Below are 23,219 nucleotides of genomic sequence, written 5' to 3'. Positions count from 1 at the left end.
ATGTTCCCAGTTTTAATCCAGAGACTGGCCACCCAGACTTAGATCTAAGGACTGCTCCCCAGATCCCTGATTGCTGGGGCCACCCTGGAGGAGGAGGATGGAGCCGGGGTTGAACACAGCCTAGAGCAGCTTGCTCTCCCTACCTGTCCTAACTCTGAGTTCAGGCATAGAGAGGGGCACAAAATGGGTCATTTGGGGCTGCAACTGTCTCTCTGGGGCAGATGGGATGGGTGTAAGGGAGAGCTGCCCCCCACCCCAAGCTCAACACCCCCCACCCATTGCCTTCCCTTTTAAGTACTAACTTGGAGATCTAATTTTCTGCCCCCAGGAGTGCATGTAATTAACTAAGGCTGGGCAGATTAAGACCTCACTCCCCCACACTCCTTATCTGGCCCCAGGAAAGCCAGATCCTCCTGAGTACCCTCATTCTTCCTCTGCCATAACCAGACTCACCCCTCCTTGCACCCCAGCTCAGGGGTCTGAGGACTTAGCCCAGCCCTCTCAGATGAAACGCAGGTTGCTGGGTTGGTTAAGCCGCCCAGGTAGGAATGCACTGAGAGGAGCCTTCAAGGAAGGGAATGGCTTTTGTCCTTCCTTCTTTGCATCCTTTCCCCCACCTCTTAGGGTATGTGGGTTGGGAGGTGGGACCAGGGGGTGTCTTGTAACTGAGGACATGTGAACCTGAGTAAGGGAGGTGGCTTGGGGACCTGGCGCAGGTATGTCTTTGGTAAGTGTAGTGTGCCCCTACCTGCTGTTTCCTGGGAGAGAGGCATGCAGGCAGCGCCTACAGGCTATCTGGACACCCATGGGGAGAGATATGTGCGGTGTGCTGCACAAGGCTCATCCAACAGAATACCTTATGCATCCCGGATTTCGGGGTTCAAGACGGCGCTCGAAATCTTGGGGCGCGCACACCAAGTGTCCGGATCACTGTGCGGCCCCCAGCCCCCACTCCACCTTTGGAGCTCTACATCCACGATCCCGGCCATCCCTGAGGACCCAGCAGGGGGTGATGCCTTACCTCTTCCAGCGGAGCCCCCCCTCCCAGACGCCCGCTAAAATGGTTAGAGTGGCGGGATAGGGCAGTGAGGGCTCCCAGAGACTTGGGCCACAGACCCTGCCCCATCCCGGAGCCTGAGAAGGAGGAAGTGAATACTTGAGCAGGAGATTGGAGCGCCTCTTCCCCTTTATCTGAGCCCCGAGCCCAGGAAGGACGCCACTCAACACTGCGTCCCCTCCCCCGGCAGCCTGCGACACCTCGCGCTGTTGACAGCTCTGGCGCCTGGGCCCAAAGCGACCTCGGGCCCCACAACGTCCCCTCAACACCCCCTGCCTTCGGCAGAGTCCCCAGCCTAGGAAGAAAGGAGGCCTAGCAGAGCTCGGTCCCCACCCTCTCGCCGCCCTGGAGACACCGAGGGCCGGAGCTTTGCGGGGCGCCCCTCCCCCGGGCTAGCTACTGCAGCGCTGCACTGGGCTCCGTGGGGGAAATACTAAGGAGCGGGCGCGGACACGGCGCGCAGCGGAGCGGCGGGAGCAGCTCCGGGAGCCTGCGCCGCGCTCCCACCACCAGGAACCCTTTCCCGGAGCCAGGCAGCCGCTGCCTGGGCGCAGAAGGAAACCCCCAACCTCCTACTCCAGCCTTCTCTGCCCTCCCAGGCCTGGTACCCTGCACGTGAAAGTGCTGTCCTGGGCCTCCAGGCCTGCAGCTCTGCCAACTGCTAGCTACCACCCCCACTTAGAATTCTCCTAGGGAGCTCGGCCCACCTGGAAACGTCCGGAAAATGTGTGGGGCCTCCATTTGTGATCCCGGGGATCTGGGAGGCTTTGTCTATGCCCCTCCCGCTAGCAGGTCCAGCCGAGGACCCTCTAATTTAGGCTATACAGGCACCTTGGGAACCTGTTTGTGGGGACAGAGTCCCAGAGAGCAGTTTCCAGGCTCTCGACCTCACATGGAAAGGTGCTGGCTCGGGTAGTAGATGGCCATCAGCTGTGACTAGTTGGCCGTCAGCTGTAACCAGTTAGCCATTAGCCACTGATATAACTGCCAGTGGCTAAGCTAGCAAGTGCGGATTGCAGTTAGCAAGTGGGGTCGGTTGACAGAGAAGTAGATGGCAGATTGTGGATCGTGTGGCTCCTGCTTCGTGTCTCCAACCCAGCCGCCAGCGAGGATATAGCAGTATGAACCCCCTCTCCATGGCTCTGTGGGTGTTCCTTTTTGGCCTAGCCATATACTGTGGTCTTATGCAGGGAGCAGGACCAGAGACCCCGCATGACACTGTTCCATACCACGCAAAGAGTTTACTGCCCAAGGGCCCCTCCTGACACTGGGAAAATGACTGCACCTGCCACCTCACCCCACCACTGTTTCTACCTCCAAGGGGTCTCTGAGTGCCCTACCCCCACCTCCCAGCGTTTTCCCCTTTGACATTTCCAGAAGCTGTTTTCCTAACCTTCTCCCTGGTTCTTACTATTTATCCTCTGAACCTTTCAAGTGTTCAGGTAGTCTTTGAGTGGGAACCCCAGTGCATCCCTTACTGGATCAGTGACTTTGGACAAGTTACTTAACCTCCCCTTCCTCCTCTTTAAAAAGGAGATAAAAATACTTCCTTCCCTGGCTGGGTTGTTGTGAGATTAAATAAGATCTGTATAAATGGAGCATTTTAGCCTAGTTCCTGGAGTACAGTAGGTGCTCAGGAAGTAGCCACACTTCTGGGCTGATGTTTGCTGAAAGGAGTATCTTCTGCGTTTATACACCAGTGGGCTCTAGTCCCCTTTGTCTTTGGTCATATGACCGTGGGAGCTGACTAGCCGCCCTCTACCCTCAGCTCCTCAGAGACAATGGATGTGAAAAGTTTCTATCTGTAAAACACCATCCAGACTCAAGTGTCTGCCCCCACCCCCACCCCCAGGAACGCTGGGCCTTGGGAGGAAGCAGCTCTGGGGTGGTATGGGCTCTGCTGTCATCACCTCACTGCCAAGAAGTTAGTTACATGCACTGAGGCCTTAGCACAAAGCGGAAGTTGAGCCTGGATAGGCCTGATCTGGTCTCCCAGTGACTCCACGGAATTCTGAAAGGCTGGCAGCCAGGGATTGTGAACTTGAGGGCACCAGGCAATCCTGCCTTTGGAGGTGCAATGAAAAGGGGCAAGAGAATCATCTTATTGCCTTTATTCCACGGACGGCCCATCTGGCCCCACTGCAGGGCACAGGGCCAAGCTTCTACACGCTCACCCACACTTTCTGTGCAGGCCAGTGCGTATACACTCACACACATACACACACACACACACACGCACGCAAACACGCTCTCACACACATCTGATTTCTGGCTCTGAGAGTCAGTCTCTGGGGGGCAAGGGCTGTTCCTTAGCCTGCCCCTGCCTGCCCTTTTATGACAGCACCACGGGCGGGGTTGGGGCAGGGCCCTCAACCCCCAGAACAAGTCCCTGTGCAAACTGGAGATGCCAGCTGGCTTTGGGATGGGGGGTGTCACATTTCTCCATTTCTGGAGTCCCTTCCTCCAGTTCCTGAGGGAGGGACTGCTCTCTGCCTACCTGGGGGGCCAGACCCCCACCAGGGCTGGGCCCTATGGAACCCAGGCTTATCCCCCACTTGACCGTGCCAGGACCTCCAGCACTAAAGAATAGCCAAGTCTGAGGTGGTGGGGATCCCCCACTGGAGAGCAGAAAGGCCTGGGCCCCTGAGGGGCTTGAGGAGGGGTCATTACCCCCTCTCCTAATCCATCTTCAATATGAAGAGGTTTGGGGCACACTTTATGGGGAGGGAGCACAGGCCTGGAGGAGAAGTCCCAGCTTGGACCCTCCCCAAACTTTCATCTTCTGGGCCACAGCCTATGGCCAGGCATCCAAAAGTCCAATAGTCCAGCTGGCTGGTCAGAGTCCCTGCGTAGTCCTTGGGGGCCACCCACCCGGTGGGAGTCGGGTGTCAGACCTGCACGGGCAGCGTCTGGTTCATCTGCAGCCGCATGTCCTGGATACTACTGAGGATCTTCTTCTGGTGGCCAGCCAAGGTGACTCCAATCCGGAGAAGGTCTCTGCAGATGGACCAAGGGCAGGGTCAGTCTCTCCCCTCCTGCCCACCACTCCGGGCCCAGCTCAGACCTCCCTGCCCCTCCAAATCTGAGGCACACTCACTCTGCGGTCATCTGGGCCACCAGGTCAAAGGATGCAAAGCCCGCACTGACGAAGCTCTCCTTGTACCGCCCCATCTTGATGGCATCCAGCCAATCACCAACTGTCGTGAAGGTTGTGTAATCTGGGACTGTACGGTCCAGGAGGGGCTGTGACATGCTGTGGGGAGAAGAAGGACCTGGTGACATGCTGCAGGGAGAAGAGGGACCTGGCAGGGGAAGCAGGGATAGGGCTGCTGGCTCGAGACCAGGGTGGGAGCAGAAGCAGAGGTACTGACCCAGATTGGGCGCTGGCAATGACCTTGAGGCTGGCAGCGTTGCGGATGAGCTTGTCCAAGGTGTTGACAATCTGGGAGAATTTGGGCCTGAGGTTCCGGTCCCGCACCCAGCAGTCCAGCATGAGCTGGTGCAGAGCTGTGGGGCAGTCCATGGGTGGGGGCAGCCGGTAATCCTGCTCCACGGCATTGATGACCTGGACCGAGGGCAGGGAAGCCTGGAGTGAGCCACCACTCCGCTCGCCAGCCAGCTCTCACCCACCAAGCGCTCTGGCTGGCCCCACTCACGTCCTGGTTGCTCATGTCCCAGTAGGGTCGCTCTCCATAGCTCATGACCTCCCACATGACGATTCCATAGCTCCAGACGTCACTAGCAGAGGTGAACTTCCGATAGGCTATGGCCTCTGGGGCAGTCCAGCGGATGGGGATCTTCCCGCCCTGGTGGGGGGGGCACACGCCCTTCACCCTATGACTCGGGGCTGGTCCCCAGCCCCGATCCCCGGCCTGCTTGGCCCCGCCCCCAGTCTCCCTCCCAGCTGCTTCCTGTACCAGGGAGCTGGTGTAGGTGGGATCAGAGGGATCGTCCTCCAGGAAGCGGGAGAGGCCAAAGTCCGAGACTTTGCAGACCAGGTTGCTGTTGACCAGGATATTGCGGGCGGCCAGGTCACGGTGCACGTAGTTCATCTCAGACAGATACTTCATCCCGGCAGCAATGCCCCGCAACATGCCCACCAGCTGGATGACCGTGAACTGTCCATCGTTGAGCTGGAGGCAACAAGCAGGCTCAGGCGGGCCCATCACCTCCCTCCCGGCCAAGGGCCTGCCTGCCCACCCTCCCACGTCCTCCAAGACCATGCTTTGCCTACCCCTGCAACCATGTCCAAAGGGCACTGAAAGTGAGGAAGCTGCCCTACTGTGTGGCAGGCATCTTATACAATATCTCAGCTGATCCCCACGAGGATCAAACAGTTCTTACCACTCACATTTTACAACCAAGGCAGCTGAAACTCAGAGAGGTTAAGCAAAACCTGAGGTCACACAGGCAGTAGGGGCAGTCAGAATGAAAACCCCGGTCTCTCTGGCTCTGAAGGCCCTACCATTTCCCTGCACCATGCCACCTCAACAATTATTCATAGACTTGAATAAAGTCTGTGTGATTTGTGGGAGGGGGTGGTTTGCCCAACCCAGCTCTCTGTGACAGAGGAAGAGCAAGGGGCTGGCTCTTACCCGGAGGAAGGAATCCAGAGCACAGTTCTCCATGAACTCCGTAAGGATCATGACGGGTCGACTTTTGGTGACCACGCCCTCCAGCCGGATGATGTTGGGATGGTCAAACTGACCCATGATGGAGGCCTCACTTAGGAAGTCCCGCCGCTGTCTCTCGGTGTAACCCACCTTCAGTGTCTTGATGGCCACAAACACCTCCCGGCGGCCGGGTTGTTTCAGCCGACCCCGGCACACTTCCCCAAATTCCCCTGCAGGGCACAGGACACAGGGGGTGAGCTATTTCTGGGATCCTTCCTGTACTCAGTCTATCAGCCCTCCCTTGGGGTAACAACCTCCTCCCCCACCCTTCCCTACCCTCTCACACCCACTGTGCCTCTGGGGACTCACCAGCTCCAATCACCTCCTCAATCTTGACACAGGATACGTCGATCTCCTTGGCAAACTCCCGCACAGCCTCATTAGGGTCCTCATAGGTAAAAGGGTCGATATAAACCTTCATTCCAGGAGCAACTAGAGGAAGAAACAAAAGGTGGGCATGAAAGGGGTACAGCTCTTCAGGCTGGACACGGTGAGGGAACTCATCGGCTGGCACCCTCGGGCTGTCACCCTCAGGCTGTCACCCCTGATGGGAGCAGAGGTTGTGATCTTCTTGCTAAGCCAGTCTTATATTCCTCTCTGTTGAAGCCATAACTCCCCCCTGCCCTACCACCACCCTCTCCATGAGAACTAGTGACCATAAAAGACACCCAGGATTCTTCTTTCACCCTCATCTTTCATCAGGTCAAAACCTTTCTCAGATTCGCCCCTCCCCTCATTCCCACTGCTCCTGACCTTGTCCTGGCCTTCAACACTCAAACTATTGCAATAGTCTCCCAGCTGGGCTCTCTACCTCTGGACGTTTCACACCAATCTACCCACATACCTGTCTTCCTAAAACAATACTTTCATTGTATTCCTCCCCAGCTTGAGAGCCTTTCGCATTACCTACGGTGGAGTCAAGTCCCAACTCCTCTGCCTGCCTTTCACGACCCTCCAAGGACTGGCCGCAACTACCTAGCCTTGCTCCCCAACAGTTGTCAAACCAGTCTTCTCACTGCCCCCATAGTTGGGCACTCTCCCCACCCCACCCACTACCATCTAGAGGCTCCTCTAGCCAGGAACGCTCTCCTCCGCCTCTCTAAACCCTGCTCATCCCGTCTGGCTCAGCTCAGTCCAAGGCCACCTCCTCCAGGAAGGCTTCCTCTTCTCTGAACTCTTATTGCCCTTTATAACAGGAACACCCGGCTTAACACTTAATTGTTCTCTCATTGTTTCCTGTGTGTATGCATCTTGTCTTTCTCACAGGACTCACTGCCTTGGAGGACAGGGGTCACATCTCATTCATCTCTGAGACCGGCAGGAGTGAGGTAGGGGCTCAGGAAATGACACTGATTGGAGGCAGGAGGGGGCGTCTCCAAGCCCTGCGGGGACCAATGGAGCTTAGGGAGGCCAGGATGAGGAGACAAACTCAACTCACTGTATTGCTGCAGCTTCTCCGTATACTCTGAATCAGAGCCATGTCGCTGCTTCCTGGAAGGGGGAGGGGAAAGGGAGTCCTGAGACAAGTCCCACAGCTCCCTTCGTTCTGGGGACCCTTGGGAGCACAGGAGGGGCAGAGTGCATAGGGACCGGCCCAGAGCCTGGTCGCACAGCCAGTGATTATAGCAGCCACTGGGTCCCTGGGCAAGAGTCTCAGTGAACTTGGTCTACTCTGCCGGTAGATTTGGTGGTGGTGGGCACGGCCTGGAGGGCCTTTCCAGCAAGGAGAGACTGGGCCCAGGAAGGCGGCTCTGGGTGTGACATGGGTGATGGGTCACTTATGTGGCATGAGGGTCCTAAAGGGAAGCTCCAGTGGGCCTGGGAGTACCTGAGACAGACGACAGCAATAACCACAACAGCCACCACAAAGACAAGCCCAGCCGTGGCAGAACCCACAATGAGGGGCAGCTGCTCCTGGAGCTGCTGGGCACCGGAGCCTGGAGACAGAGAGGACACTGGTGAGCGGGAGGACAGAGGTATGGGTCGGGGCAGGGATGGGGTAGGGGCGCATGTACCTCTCTCGCTTGTGGTCTCAAACTCAGCTGGGTGGCTGTATTGCCCATAGCCAGCTACCGTGCGGGCGCGAACTTGGACCACATAGCGGGCATCAGGCCGCAGGCCGTCCAGCTGCACGGAGTTCTTCTGGCTGGTCACTGTGGAGGCGATGCCCTCACTCTGTAACACCAGGAGGAAGGAGGCGTCTCAGTGGGCTCTGAGGCCAATCCAGCCCTGCCCACCCCAGGCCCACCCTGTGGCCCTCGCAGGCCCCGAGGCCTTACTCCCAAGGGGCCCTGATACTATCTTGGGGTGATCTTCTTGTCCCAAGGCCTCCTCCTGACCCTTGAGGCTCTGACCTTCTCAAAGTACTTCATCTCGTAGTCCAGGATGACGCCATTGGGCCGCTCTGGGGGTGCCCAGGACAGTGTCAGGCTGCTGCCTGAGCTGCTGTGCAGGTGGAGTGTAGGCACTTCGGACGGGGCTAGGGGAAGATCGGGGGTGGGGGGCTCACCACAGGCTCCTTGGGCCCTGGCACCCATCCCAAGGACCTAGTTCCCATGGGCCCCTCAGTGGTCTGTTGCTAGGCCCTGGGCAACCTCAGCTGTGTGTGGGGGAAGATGACCCAGACCCTACCCTCCTGAGTGCCCTCCTCACCAGCCTGGTTGGTGGTGATATTCACAGCCGCATAGCGGGGGGGCAGAGGGCTCTTGCCAGAGACACCGTTGACTGCCTGCACCTCAAAGGTGTAGCGCGTGTGGGCCAGCAGATGGCTGATGTGGACACGGCGCTCCGTCAGGCCCAGCTGGCGAGGCACAAACTCCACGTTGTCATCACAGCGTGAGCAGGCTGAGGCGCCCCCGGCCCCAGGGCCCCCGCGGCACTTCTTGCAGATGACGTTGTATAGGAGGTCGTCCCGGCCACCCAGGTCCCGGGGCTCACTCCACTCGAGGATCAGTGAGGTCTCATTCACATTGGAGATCACACCCCGGGGTGGAGATGGCACAGCTGTGGGAAACGTGCAGAAAAAGGGCAGTGAGCTGGGGGTCCTAGGACCACCCTTCTGCCCAGAGTTCCTGCACATTCCAAGCTGCTTCCTACCTCCTTGCCTGCGCCTCTGCTTTAATAAACAGAGTGTCTTTCCTACACCTCTTCATTGGGCAGATTCCTGTTTGGCCTTCATGACTCAACTTGAGATGTCACCTCCTCTTGGAAGCCTTCCTTGATTCATCTGTTCCCCATCCTCTGCACTCCCATGACACAATTCCTGGGCATCCCTCCAGACCAGCACTTAGCACATTATATGGTGATTATCTGTTTTCATATCTGTTTCTCCCACCAGGTTGCAAGCTCCGTTAGGACAGTGACTGTATCTTATTCTCCTCCATATCCCTGGTGCCTGGCATAATGCCTGGCACACCAAAGGCCAGAGCAGGAAGAAAGCAGGACGTCAGGCTGCCCCAGGGATGTGAGGCCCCCTCTGTGCTTAGAGTTGTCCCAAGAGAGCAGCAGTTCTATGCAGAGGAAGATGGACTAGAAGTCCCCAGCCAGTTATGATACTCAACTGGGAGCTAGTAGGTGCTTATTAAATGTTGGTAGAAGGACCGAGCCAGCTGACGTGGATTCTGGCTTACAGCCAGTCACTTCCTAGCTGTGACATGTTAACATCTAACCTGCTGAGCCTCAGTTTCCCCGTCTGGAAAATGGAGCTATTCATAGTGACTGTTTAGGCCCTCCCAGGCCAACCCAGAGAGACAAGGCCTGGAGGAGGAGCGTGCGAGGACACGCATTCACTCACTGGTACAGGCACTGTCTGCAGAATCCGAATCTGCGCGGTAGAAGTTACTGTGGCAGGTGCAGATGCTGGCGGCTGGCGAGGTGGTGCGGCTGTTGGCGGGGCAGGGCAGGCAGGGCCCCTCTCCCTGTTTCGCCTTGTAGCTCCTAGGGGGGCAGGCTGTGGAGGAAAAGAGGATGATGTGCTCACCTCCCTTCCCTGCAGACTCCAATCCTCCACACTGCCGTGAGAATCTGGCCCGTCCCCAGCACAGGTCTTGGCCCCGCCACCTCCAAGACTGTGGGGGCCATGATGATATTGCCTAACTACAGCTGCAGCTACAAAAGGCCCTTTTGCCCCATGGAAACCCCATGTCAGCGGATTCCTCCCAGACCCTGCCCCCCCCACCCCCACCCGGGCCTCAAGGACTAAGACGTCAGCCCCATAACTTTTGGACAGCCCGGGCTTGTCGAGGCAGGGAAGAGAGTTGGGAGGAAGAGGCGGGGGGATGTGAAGAGGCCACTAGCAGCTGGCAGCACCCTGCACTCTTCTGGGTTCCCCACCCCTTCCTGAAGCTTGAGGAAAACCATTTTTGAGCACCTTCAAGGACACCCCAAAACAAGATAAAGGTGGGGCCTCTGAGTTTCACAGTCAATCTCTCTCCCTACCCACCAGGAGCAGGGCAGTGGCTCCTTTCTGCCCTTGGGCAGGACTAGGGGGTGAGGAGGGGTGAGAAAAGGAGAGAAAGACAGCAGGCAGGAAAGCTGGGGTCACCTGGAGTTCAGAGGCCTCAAAGCATCCAAGAGGGGAACCCTAGGCTTTAAAGAGAGCCTAGAGCTCAATGCCTGAATATCCCTTCTCCTCTATCTCTCCTGCCAGCTACTCGGGCCCCTGGACCTGGGCTCTGTAGTTCTCCAGATCTATGATGGCCATATAACTTATTATTCAAACTGGAATATTTTGAAAGTGGAAGGGGACACTAGGAATAACCATGTTAGGACAATGGGTATAAACCAGGAATGTCCTGGACACAGTAAAGTGTGTGGTCAACCTATCCATCTATGACTACCTCTGGGGAGGCAATCCGGAGTGTGGAATGCCCAGAGTTGGGGATATGCCCTTTCCTGAGGTTTAATCTCCCCTTGCTAAGGTGATATTCCATCCAAGCTCTTTTGAGCCAGTGGGGGGAGGGGGCAGAGGCCAGGCCAGCCTGGTTGCTATGGGAACCTGCATGCATTTCCTGCCAGGGACCTGCAGAGTGTTAGCCCCTCTTCAGGCTGTCAGGCTCATCACCCCCACCCCCTTTCTCCAGTTAGGAAGAGGAGGTCTAGGGGCAGGTTCCCATAGAGAAGTGGAGAGGAGCTGAGCAAGGCGCTATTCACCTTCTCAGGACAACACCCAACACCAGGCCCCTCATACCTAGGGCTTTGCTAAGAGCTAGCTCCCACCCCTCAAAGCTGCAGGCTTCAAATGCCCGGGAGAACATGGGGGGAGGCCCTGAGTACCTCGTCTTGCACGGTAGAGCACCAGCCAAGGCTTTAGTCCCGGTTCCCACAATCCCAGCTATAAGGCCTGGAGTGCAGAACTGCTCTGAGACTCAGTTTCCTTAGTGGCAAAATAGGGGACATAACTGGCATCGACCCTACAAGTGTTGTGGTAAGGCTCAAATGAGCAAAGTCTAGTACATTGTAAGGTCTCAGGAGTCTTGGCAAGCCACCAGAGACAAGCCTCCTAACCTAACCTCCTCATGTAGGAAATAAGGACCCAATAATCCCTGAGCCGCATGCATCCGAGGGCTCCTGAGAGTCGTGGCTAAACTCACAGTCTTTGTGCTCACCACGTGCCAGGCACTGTTCTGACCTGTCCCCAGCACAAGCATCTATACGCGTAAGCCCCATAACAGCTCTACGAAGGAATAATCATTGATCCCATTCTGCACACGAGGAAACCGAAGGTCAAGAATTAAGTGACTTGTCCAAGGTCTCACAGGTTCTAAGAGGCAGAGGCAGGACTCAGATCTCAGGAACTGGGCCCCTGTCCACTGGGCATTAATACTGCCCTTCAAGCAGACGAGACCCCAAGGTGAAAGGGCCAAGCACGCCGTGCCCAAGTCCTCTGTCCCCACAGCTATACTTCTAGGGCGACGCATATACTTGGGGCGGGGCAGGCAGGCATCTTTGCCGCCTCCTGAGTCTCTGACCAGGTTCTCCATGGGCCTCCGTCAAGGGTTCTCCATGTCTCTCTTCCTCTCTCTTTAGTTTCATTTTTTTTCTCTTATTATCCTGGTATCTCTCCTCATTTTCTCTCATCTCCCTCCTTGCACCACATTCTCTGCACCTGATACCCTTTTTCCCTTTCCTCCCCTCTGCCCCAGACCTGATGCCAGACTACCTTGTCTGGTAGGTAGGAAGCAGTGGGTAAGGACAGTAGGTGGTTGTAGCCAGAGCCCTTCCCTCCCTCTGCCCCCCAACCCCAGGCCAGTCCCCACTCACGTCGGCACTGGGACTCCTTGGCAGCTGGCTCATGGCCGGTGGCACAGGTACAGGCACCCACAGGCACCATCCACTCCCCGTCACCGTTGCAGTAGAGCTTGAGTGGCACCGATACCTCTACAGCATTAGCGATGCAGGTGCCAGGGGCAATGACCAGGGAGGTGGGCTCGGCCCCAGTAAGGGTCTCTGGGAAGAGGGCGAAGCCTGCGGTGGTGGATGCACACTTCTTGTAGAAGGCACGCACGGAGATGAGTGACATGCAGGCGCCCTGGTCCTGGAAGGCCAAGTAGAAGCCGGCCTTGGACAGTGGCCCGAAGCTGCGCACCTTGGTGTTGACACGGCCACTATCAAGCTTCGAGAAGCTCTCATCGGGCGCAATGGTGTCCACCTTCACGTAGGGGTTCTCCATCCAGAAGGGGGAGGAGGCCGAGGCCACGTCGCTGTCAGCCTCATAGTAGAAGAGGTTGAAGGTCTCCTTGCAGGAGCCGGGGATGTTGGGGATACTGTTGCAGTCACGCACGGTGAACTTGAGCTCCACGTAGACCCGCTGCACATCTCGCCGCCAGATGAAGCCCGTGCGGAGCCAGTTGTTCTGGCTGGACTCGTGCACGTTACACACCTGGTACGTGCGGATGGGGTTCATGGCCTCATCGTAGCCACTCACCTCTTCCCACTGTACGCGGACCGAGTGAAGAAGACAAGGAGTGAGCACCAACACTTACCACACGCCCAGATCCACCATATTTACTTCATACCGTATTTCTCCAAAAGTAGGATCTAACCGGAAAATAAGCCCTCCCATGACTTCTCAGGAGGACCTCCCCGCCACATAAGCCCTAATGTGTTTTTTTGGAGCACAAATTAGTGTAAGACCTGGTCTTATGTTCGGGGAAAGGCGGTACAGAAGCTTCTGTGGTGTAGTGGCTGAACACACAGACTCTGTGCGTTCCAATCCCAGTTCTCCGGTTGCTGTGTAAATATAGGTAACTCACTTAACCTCCCTCTGCCTCCATTTCCCCATCTGTACCATGGCAAGAACAAAGATGTACAAGGAATAAATGACTTCAAATGAATACAGCACTTAGAACAGGGCACTTAGAACAGCTATATAAATATCAGCTCTAATATTTATTATCTCTGTGCCTTAGTTTCATTGTCTGTATAAAAGGGCTGATTGGAAGTAAATGAGGCTGTAAGGAATTAAATCAGTTTAATACATGTAATGGGCTTGTAACTGTGCCTTATGTAGAGCAAGCATTCAATAAATATTGTCTATCACATTTATCCTTTGCAATAACCCTTTGACAAGGTGCATCTGTGATCCCCACACCAGAGAAAAGGAAGCCAGGGCTCACAAAGGCAGAGACTTGCCCAAGGTCACACAGTCAGGCCTGGTGACTGAAGAATTGTAGTTTCATTCGACCCCAGTGTTCCAGAGCTTAGTGCAGTTGTGGACGCCATCTAGGGAGGTTAATTAGATTTTTTTTTTTTTTTGAGACGTCAAGACTACAGGAATTTAATAGTCAAAAAATGGAGGCTCAGAAAGATAAACTGCCTTGCTCAAGGTTACAGAGCAAGTGACGGCTCTGGAACCAAGGTTTCCTTGCTCCCAAGCCAGTGCTCTTCCCAAGGACCCAGGAAGGAGGGAGATAGTTGGGGCAGACATACACAGGGCTGTCAGGCAGGAGAAGGATAGGAATAGGCTAAAGACAGGGGGAGGGGTGGGCAGAGGGAGAATGGAACAAAGACGGCTTACGTGGGAGGGGGGACACAGGCAGGCTGAAAGTGAGAGAAAAACACCCACAGAGATGGGCCATCAGGCAAAGGAGGCAGGTGATAGGTGAAAAGGATAAGAATGCTGCAGGAGATGAAGCTGACAGGCAAAGGGAGAGGCAGCCGTCCTGCAGCCCCGATGAGCAGAGGGCGATGGATGCTGGAGGTGCAAATGGCAATCAACACTCAGGAGAGACGGTGAGGAAGTCTTACCCCACTTTCTGGATGAGATGTCCATCCCAACTCAGATGTCACCCATTTTGTGTCCATGAGGGTCTCTGGGGGAGCAACAGAAGAAAAAAGGTCAGGGGCTAAGCTAAGGATGGGAAGAAAGAAGTCACCCAGGAAAATGCAGGACACCAGAGACTGACTCCCACTGGGCACCACGCCACCTCACCCCCAAGTCCTCCAAACCCTCAGCTCCCCTACCCCGGAAAAGGCTCTGAAGCCATGGCCAGAGCCTTCACAGCCCCAGAGATGTCAGGTCAAGCCAGCTGAGAGTGGGTGTCTGCTGCTGACCCCAGGCCTGGGTTAATGATGGAGGGGCCGCTGATTCACACACCTACAGGCTCTGCTAATCTCCACACAAAGGGGCCAGCGGCCTTTATCCAGGAACAAAGGGCTGTGTGCTTCAGACCCTGCTTCCCAGGCCTCCCCTGACTCTATTCTCAATACAAAGGCCCAGTTCCACACACACACTCGGGGAAGGGGAGGGCAATTACTGCCAGAGCCCACTCCCACCCAGCCTCCCACCTCAGGGGGATGGGGCAGGAGTGCTCTTTGAGGGTGAGGTGAAGGCCACCAAGACCCAGCCAGCTTCCCAAGAGCCAGTGTACTTCTTTCCACAATCCTCAGATAAAGGTAATGTTGGTGTACCCCTTTTACAGATGAGAAAACTGAAGCCCAGATAAAGTAATTATATGGCCTACGGTAGAACTGGTAGGACTTGGAATGAAGTGTTGAAAGGTGGCTCAAATTCAGGTCTAACTGACACCACAAGTAACCCCTTAAACAAGGACACTCTGACTGCAATATGCCTTTCTGTAAAAGGAGAACAGAGAAAGCCTGGAAAGCTGTATCCTTTAAGTCACAACCCAGCTGTCACCTCCTCCAAGAAGCCTTCCTAACCCCTATGCCTTCTTCTGTGCATCCAGGGCCAAGGGCTTTGTCACAGCACCAATCCTTTCCTGAGTTGCGGTTTCCTATCTGTTTCTCTTTGCTTGGTCACAGGAGGAGCCCATTAATGTTTCTGACATAGACTTGCTCCCCAGGGAACCCAGTTCTGGATTCTAACTGGACAACTCTGCTCTCCGACAGTGTGAGCAAGATCAGATCTAGGAGCAGGAAAGAGAGGAAAGAAGTGCCAACTCCTTTCTTATAGCCTGAAAGACAGGGCAACCAGCAGTTCTCCCCTCACCTCTGAGTTAGAATGGGGTACAGTTACCCCAGAACTTCTGGAGGCCTCTACATTAACAGTGGGGCAAGATGAGGGCACCCAAACCCAAGGCTCTAGGCTTGTGGCGGTCGCTGGTTTTCTGCAGTCTGAGCTAAGGGTGGTGGATGAAGCCATTGTGGCCCCTCGTCCTTATGTGAGGCAATGGGGGCAGCCAGGCAGCAACCAGTCACTTCAGAGAGTGAGGCTCCCTCCTCTCCCTCCTGGCAAGCAGGGCTGGTCCCGGGAGGGCAGGCTGCAGGGTGAGCTCTCCCAGCCTTGTCGGTGGCCTGACAGGCCCCTCTGGCAGACAGACAGACAGACACAGACATTCTGCAGGAGGGATGGGAGGGAAGAGGAGATGGGCAGAAGCAGGGGCCTAGAGACAGGCGGGCAGCCGGAGCAGGGGCCTTGTAGAGGTGGCTGGTGGGCGGCACTGAGCAGGAGGGGTGTGCAGAGGCGGCTGGCTAGGACCAGACAGCCGGGATGGCTGGCGGCGGACTACAAAAGACAGTGAGATGGAGAGACAAGGAGGCCCAAGGAGACAGAGACAGAGATGGAGGTTGCCAAGTGGCCTCTTCCCCAGCCAGCCGCCCAGAGGAGTCCTGTCCCTGGGATGAGCCCAGCCAAACGCACCCCGCCCCCAGCCAGCCAGCCAGTCCGCCCGCTTGTCTGCCCGCTGCCCGCCACCAGCCAGCCCGCCCGAGCAGGCAAGGCTCCCACCGCTCCCTCGGCTGCCTCCCTCCTCCCTCTCCCTCACTTCCTTCTGCTCAGCCTGTGCCAAACCCATCTGGAACTGTTTAAACCCAAATATTCAGCCCCCTCCCCCCTCCAGCCAGATTCCTCCACAGTTTAAAACAAGCCCAGCGCTGGCTCTGAGCGGAGGGAGCGGAGGGAGGGGACGGTGGGGAGGTGGGAGGCGGGAGGTGGGCAGGAGGGAGGGGGAGGCTCTTCATTTCTGTTTAATTTCTGGGGAGCGAGAGAGGGAGGGAGGGGATCGGCCCTTGGCCATCGCTCAGCCTTGGCCATCGCTCAATCTCGGCACATTTTTCCCATTAATGAGGAGAGGACTTGGATTTCGAGTCATGTGTGCCTGAGGAAGGGCTCCGGTCTCCCTGATGAGAAGGGGGCTTGCTCTCTGGGGGAGAGGAGGGGCCTGCTCCCTTAGCAAGAGGAAGACCCTGAGGTTCCTGTGTTCCAGCCTCAGGAAGGACCTGGGGGTGGGGGGCAGTCCCAGAACTCATCTGTCTATGGCATTGGGAGAGAGAGACCCAACCCAACAGAGCCCACCTTTTCTGATATGGTGTGTGTGTGCATTCATGCGGGGGTTGGGGTAAAGGATAGGAGGTACAGGGGATAAGCACAAAAGAAAAGTGAGTGAGCAATCTCCAAGCTCCCCAACTGCTGACTGCACCCCTACCCTCCTCTGTCCCATCCTGTGGCTGCTGGAGGGAGACTAGAGCAGCTGCCACTCCCAGACACAGGGCTCAGTCAGACAGAGAACCCCAACAGTCCCCCCAATGTGAGCAGGAAAGTGGATATCAGGCCTGGGGGCATTCTAGGACAGGGCCTTCGTACTAAGAGGTGAAGCAACACCCCTTTCAGGTTTCCACTGAGCAACGGAGAACAGCCACGTGGCAGCAGCTGTGTGGCCCTCATTTGTGCACAAACATACAGATGCACACATTTCACCCAGTTCTCAGTGGCTGGGCTCATTCCCCACCACTGGGGCCGAAGAGTGACAAGTCAACCCATATGGTGGACAAAAACACACAAAGCCACAGCCGCCTGCAAACACACACACACAGCTTCACACACAGCTATGGTCTGTCTTTCTCAGACACATGGATGCATATGGTACAAACAGATTAGTCTTCTTTAGACATTCATACACAGTGAATCTTTCCTACACACAGATTTGGCTTGCCTTAGGCCAAGACTCACTCTTACAGTCCATACATGCAGATTTCCTGGGACACAGGCAGACACAGAGGGCACATGCACCCCACAGTATGTTCACCTTACACACCCACTGCACACACTACTGCCAGTCACACGTCTTGAGTGTAGTCAAGTGCAAACACAAACACCAGTTTTCCTGTGCAGACTTGGTGAGGATGCTCTTACAAAGTCACACAAAACCACATCAGCTGCACACACACGTGCCCATTTGCACTGAAACCTGCCACAGGAGCACACAGACACAGCGTAAGTGTGAACAGCTAGAGTTTGTGTGGAGCCTCAGAGGTTCATCCTTCATGCATACACAACACACACACACACACACACACACACTCACTGCAAGCATGCTCTTTCTATGTGATGAGGCTTCATGTGGGGTGAAGGAAGAGTTAAGAGAGGGCAGAGGTACTGGGGCAGTCTTGGCCCGAGGTGCAGGGAAGGAGCAAGCCCCAGACCTGCTTCCTGTGACCCTGGCGTAGGCAGGAGCTGTCACAGAGGGCATGAAGATGATTCTGGGTGTGGATGGGTGCAGCCTCTGTAGGTATAGCCCCTGCCTAAGCAGCAGGCCACTTCTCTGCCAGAACAATGGCACTATCCCAAGGGCCCCTGAGCCCTTGGGGAGGGTGTGGCATCATGAAGAGATCTGATTCCAGGAACTTCGGGCAACACTTCCACACGTAAGTGGGGGGCCCAACATGAGGAGCACCTGTGTCTGGGGGCCTCATTGGGCCACTCTGGTGCAGAGGCACCAGCTGAGAGCCTGCTACCTGCCAGACCCCACAGCAACCAATCCTGGGAACAGCGGTGTCAGTAAGAACCAGGGAACCAAAATAGTCTAGAAACGGACGCGAGATGCCTCCACCCCAAATTCCAGCCTAGGGACTTGGAGGTGGCTGGAAAGGTCATGCTCCAGGGCTGGGCCAGCAGAGCATGCAGGGGCAGGAGTCAGAGGGGCTATGAGCTGGGCAAGAAGGCACACCATGGAGCACCATCTGCAAAGAGAGGAAGGACTGCATGCTGTCTCTGAGTTGCACGCCCCCCAACACATTGGGTCTCTCCTCAGCCAACCAACTGGAGGGATCTGTCCCGTCTTCTCTCATCCCACTCCTCCCATGTGTTGGTGTACGTACACACGTGTACCAGTCTGCACACTCAGGATGGTCAGCCTAAGCAGCAAGGTTTCTTGGGGGGGACGCTGCCATTGACCTGGAGGAGACTAACTCACGCAGGGCCACATCCCCCACCCACCCGCCTGCCAAGGTCCCAGGCTCTCAAGTCTGGGAGGCGGGTAGGGAAGCATCTCAGAACAGAGAACACATTTTGTTTTTCATTCTTCCCCTCAGATCATGGGGCTTGTTAATTAAATAAACCTGAGAGGGAGGAGAAGGGAGGAAGACGCACAGGGCAGGGAGCCCGGATGCCTCAGTGCTCATCTATGCCCCCCACCCCAGTCCTGGCCCTGCCAGCCAGCCAGAAGGACGGCTGGACAGCTAGCCCTCATGTGAGCCCTTCCCAGGGATCCAGGCCACAGTGGGTCTGGCCGGGAGTGGGGGGACAGAACGTAGTAGGAGACCCAGTGCCAGAGCCAGCCCTTGGGGCAAAGGGCCTCTCCCACCCCATCAGGTGCCCAGCTGTACCCAGGCTCCCCACCACCACCACTCCCCTCCAGTCCAGCTGCCCAATCCCGACAAACCAGTTTGACTCAGCACAACAGGCAGGGCTACAATTTTCAAACTATGCAGGGCTGGTGATTCAGCCTCTTCATGCTGTTTAATTAGTGTAAGGCCGGGTGGTGGAGGCCTTGCCCATGGCAGCTTCGGCTTTAGCTTGCTGCCGCTGAGGCCACAGTGGCAAGCAGCACAGCAGTTCTGGCTCAAGGAAAGGCAGTGACGATGACAAGCAAACTGGATCCCCCAAATACCTGCTGTCGTCCCTCAGCAGCAGCTCTGAAGTGCCAGCTCATGATAAACAGGGACGGAGGGAGAGGGGCACCAGAGGCAACTCAAATAAGTAAGCCAGCCACAGAAATCCCAGGCGTTCTCCCCTCTCAGCTACCACCTACACAGCGGTCACTATTGCTGCTGCCTGAGAAAGAGATGGATTCACACACTGCCTCTTTCCCTCAGGGACCGGTTCCACTGCAGCCACAACTCAGCTACAATCTCATAACTGTTTCTCTTTCCTCAAGAGTCTGTTCCCAGCAGGGACCTCCCCATTCTATCTCAGGTATAAGGGCCCTGTGGTCCAAACTGCCTTTCTCATTCCACACGCCATTCCTGGTCTGCTCACCTACTGGTCTCCACTCGCACACCCGTTCTTGGTTTTGAAAGGGAGAATGAGCTTGGCCTGGAGGAGGGGGGTGCTGGGGAGTATTACTCAAAAGGAGAGTGAGCAACAAGGTGGCCTTGTTTCCCTGTGTCTGTCGGGAAATCCGAGGACAATTTGGGGGAAGGGGTAATCCCATCAGGGGGAGGCAAGGGGTGTTTCTTCAACCAGGAAGGACAAGCAAGGACCATGGTTCCATCCTCGTGGAAAACTGATGAGATCCCTGGATACAGAGCTTTGGTGAACCCCAAGTATGCAGGGAGGGAGGAGCAATTGGGTGCTAGATAGCATCTAATGAGTGTGTCCACGAGAGGCAGCACCCTCAGCTCAGGGACCCTGAACCTGAATATAATGACCCCGCACCCCGTGTAGACAGCCAAAGTCTGCCCTAGACCAAGGGCAAACCATATCCTAGTAAAGCCAAATGGAAGACTGGCGCAAGGAGGCTAGATCCCCTGTCTGCAAAGCTTGAGGCATGGAAAAGATCTTCAGTGCCTTCCCTCTGCTCACAGCCCAGGACCTTCAAGTGTACCCATCCCATCCTTCCAGCTCCAGAATAGGGGTGGGGGACAGGCGGGAGTCAGGGACAGCTCTCTTCCCATCCCATCCCTTCCCTTCCCTCCCCTCCCAGAGCTGAAGGGATGGGGGGGGGGGAGAGGGACAACTTCTCCCTCTCCAGACCAACCTTCCTCCCCCACCCCGCCATCATTCTTTCCTATAATTGCCCTCTAGCTGGGTTAAGGGCACAAACATGAATTTTCACTTCTGATGCTCCCCAAGGAGCAAACCCTAGGATAATAACAATAATAACAGCTAATACTTAAATAACAAGGGCAACTAAGCACTTTACACACATTAAGGATTCAGTCCTCACAACAGCCCTAGGAGGTGGGTACTACCCAATCCCATCTCACAGTGAGAGACAACAGCAGGGTGGGTAGGGGTCCCATCAGGGCAGGTATCAGCTCCCTGAGGCATCTCTCTTTTTTCTTTCATTTGCACACACAGAAACCGAAGACCCTAAAGTCTGAGGTTGACAAAAGGAACTGGGGACAGCCACACTTGGGGGATACTGCTGCTTCCTAGGGGCACCTCACACTGGCCTGGCCTCTCAGCCAGGGAGCAGCGCTAGCTCCCACTTCACAGCTGGGCAGGGAAGAGAGGGATAGGGTAGAGGCCGGAGCGCATCAGGTCTCTGCCTTCTACTCAGTTCCTCAGCAACTTGGCCTGGAGGCCTGGATGCTCCCAGGTAGGGCCTGCCTCCGAGGGTCTAGCAGATTGTGAGGGGTGAAGAGGAGACGAAAGGGAGGAAAAGCGGAGAAGGATGGAGCAGGGGAGCCTCCTCAGGTAGATCTTTCTCACCTGACCCAAACCACACCCCCACCCCATTCTCAGCACTAGCACCCACCCCACCCCACAACAAGGGCCCTGGGGCCTGACACACATAGCCCCATAAGCGTGTGTGCCTGTGTCGCCTCTCCTGGGCTACACAAACCTGGGAACTCCAACAAGCTCCCTGGCTCACACCCTTGAGGCAATCAACAACAAAGCCCCACATTGGTTTCTCACGCCAGCGATCCTATCACACACATGTGGGTGAGTGTGCGCAAGTGTGGGCGCGACCTCAGTGTGTCTGTCTGGATTTGCATGTGTCCAACCGTGTGAATCGGTCTGTCAGCACTAGTGGGCTCAGAGATAAAAGGGATGGGGGCTCTGATTTTTTCCCCTGGAGAAAATTAGAAAGCACCCGAAGATGCCTTTCTCTTGGAACTGTGTTCTTTTTTCCTTCCAACCTTTAAGTTTACCCAATGTGAACATATGAACAAACTAAGTTATACAGAACCCATGTTTTTGTTCCTAAACTAAGAGAGTGACTAGATCTGTTCAAGATGCCAAAAATAAGTACTGCCTGTACTCTAATTTCCCCCAAATTTCTGTGTGTTCTTCCCTCCACATTACAGATTTTTCTTCCCTCATGTAATGGCTCAAAATTTTTTTTAAAATTTGTGTGTGTGTGTGTGTCTATTGTTTGTGACCAGTGTCAGTGCCGCTGTTCCCCTCAGGCTTGTGTTGAGTGACATGTATGTGAGCTCTCCCACAAGGGACAACCATCACTTGGGCTGTTCATCCAAGTACCGTCCTTTGGAAGTTGGAGCTACCCCCTCAGCAGCAGTCTTGACAGGTTTCACAGAACCTATTGAGAAGCCCGGCCTTTTCCCACTAGCTAATGGTAAGGCATCGAGCTGCTTGCTACCTGGGGCAAACCTCCCCACCTCAGGGGTTCAGTGGCATCTGAGCACACGGGGGTGTCCTGCTAGAAGGTGGAGGGGGATCCGCAGAGCAGTGTGCAACACCCGTGCACACACAACCTCGTGTGCCGTTGGCGCACTGGTAAACCATAAACAATAACAGGCCCCCGCCTCTCCACCCCCGCAGCCATCCCCTGACAAAGCGGGGTTCACGCACTCACACCCTCACAGTTAACTCCAACGGGTTCCTAACCATCGCCGCCCCCCAAACTGGGGAGTCCCGCTTCGCACCCCCACCCGCCACAACTCCGCAGCAGCTCAGAGCCCTCGCCTTGCCTGGGGTCTCCCACACTTCCTCGCCTCTGGGAGGTGCGGAGGGCCGGATTTCTCCGCGCAGCACTCCCACAAAAGCTCACCACAGGGCCACGACTCTCGGAGACTCTCAACCCGAGTCCAGCTGCCCGCGATCTCGTAACCCGTGGACCGCCGGCCTCGGAGCCAGTCCCGGCCTCCGAGGCGGCTCGGGAGGTGTCCTTGGCGCCCCATCCTCCGGCTCCTGGAGCGGGCGAAGGTGGGGGACCCTCCTCCGACTTGCGCTCAGCCCGAATTGTACCCATACCGCTGGCCCTCTCCGGCCGCCGCTCGGGCGACCGGGGCACCTTAACCCTTGGACTCGCTCCCCGACGCCGCTCACCTTCTAGCGCCCGGCAGCCGGCGGGCAGTAGCAGCGGCAGCAGCAGCAGCGGAGGGAGCAGCGGCAGAAGCCCCGGCGGCGGCGGTGGCGGAGGCGGGTGGGCTCGGGCCATGGCTGGGGCGGGCTCCAGGAGCCGAGCCCGGCCGCGCCGAGGCGCGCCGGCGGGGCTGCGGACTCCCCGGGGAGGGTCCACTCGTCGGGCTCGGAGGAAGGCTTGCGCACGGTCCCAGGAGATCCTGGCAAGGAGGGGGTGCAATGCAGGCGGGTGGCTGCGGGATCGAGGCGGCGCCCCGAGCGGGCGATGCTGGCAAGTCGGTCCCGCGGGAATCTGGACGGACCGGTCCAGGAGGATCCCAGGCGCGAGAGAGCTCAGAGCCAGGGGACTCGGGGAAGGCGGGCCGGAGCGAGAGGGCGCAAGTGGTCGTAGTTCGGGGTGTACAGTAATCCGGCGGTCCGCCGCGGGCCCGACTCTGATCCGGGGGTCGGGGTGCGCGCGCCGTCCGGGGTCCGAGGAGGGATCTTGCTGCGCCGCTCACGTACTCACTTCTGCTGTCCCCAGCGCTGGCGCGACCGCTCTGGGAGAGAGGGGCGGAACCGGCCGCCTGCCTGTCAACGCTGCGGCCCCGCCCCTAGCCACCGGTCGCCCACTCACAGACCTTCAGGAGCGCAGGTTCAGCCCCGAGAGCACTCTGCGGGAGTTTAGTTGGCGGCGCCTCTATCAGGCCCATCCTCGGGGTCTCCGAGGCCTGGAGTGGGTGGGACCAAAGAAAAGATGAATTAGATTGGGCGGAGC

The 23,219-nt window shown here is 56.7% G+C and overlaps 1 protein-coding gene across 2 annotated transcripts; it reads right to left on the bottom strand.

The window, feature by feature from the left end:
• Positions 1 to 3,153: 3,153 nt before the first annotated feature.
• Positions 3,154 to 22,974, bottom strand: EPHB3 (EPH receptor B3). Of its 2 annotated transcripts, XM_019735891.3 has the most exons (16): positions 22,427 to 22,974; positions 13,978 to 14,042; positions 11,992 to 12,664; positions 9,524 to 9,679; positions 8,383 to 8,733; positions 8,085 to 8,209; positions 7,746 to 7,905; positions 7,559 to 7,667; positions 7,169 to 7,221; positions 6,040 to 6,162; positions 5,653 to 5,900; positions 4,975 to 5,190; positions 4,714 to 4,863; positions 4,429 to 4,622; positions 4,155 to 4,310; positions 3,154 to 4,054 (listed from the first exon to the last, which is right to left on the bottom strand). In XM_019735891.3, exons 1-16 carry the CDS (start codon positions 22,536 to 22,538, stop codon positions 3,946 to 3,948), a joined length of 3,000 nt encoding a protein of 999 aa, XP_019591450.1. In that variant the 5' UTR covers positions 22,539 to 22,974; the 3' UTR covers positions 3,154 to 3,945. The 2 variants fall into 2 exon arrangements, with proteins under 2 accessions (XP_019591450.1, XP_019591449.2); XM_019735890.3 differs by having other exon boundaries at positions 3,812 to 4,054; positions 4,714 to 5,190; positions 22,427 to 22,957.
• Between the last annotated feature and the right edge of the window lie 245 nt (positions 22,975 to 23,219).

Source organism: Rhinolophus sinicus, chromosome 17 (assembly GCF_057876585.1).
Source record: "Rhinolophus sinicus isolate RSI-liver-muscle chromosome 17, RSI-T2T, whole genome shotgun sequence".
Classification (NCBI taxonomy): domain Eukaryota; kingdom Metazoa; phylum Chordata; class Mammalia; order Chiroptera; family Rhinolophidae; genus Rhinolophus; species Rhinolophus sinicus.
The sequence above is the reverse complement of the archived record's forward strand: the minus strand, read 5'-3'. Positions and strand labels throughout refer to the sequence as shown.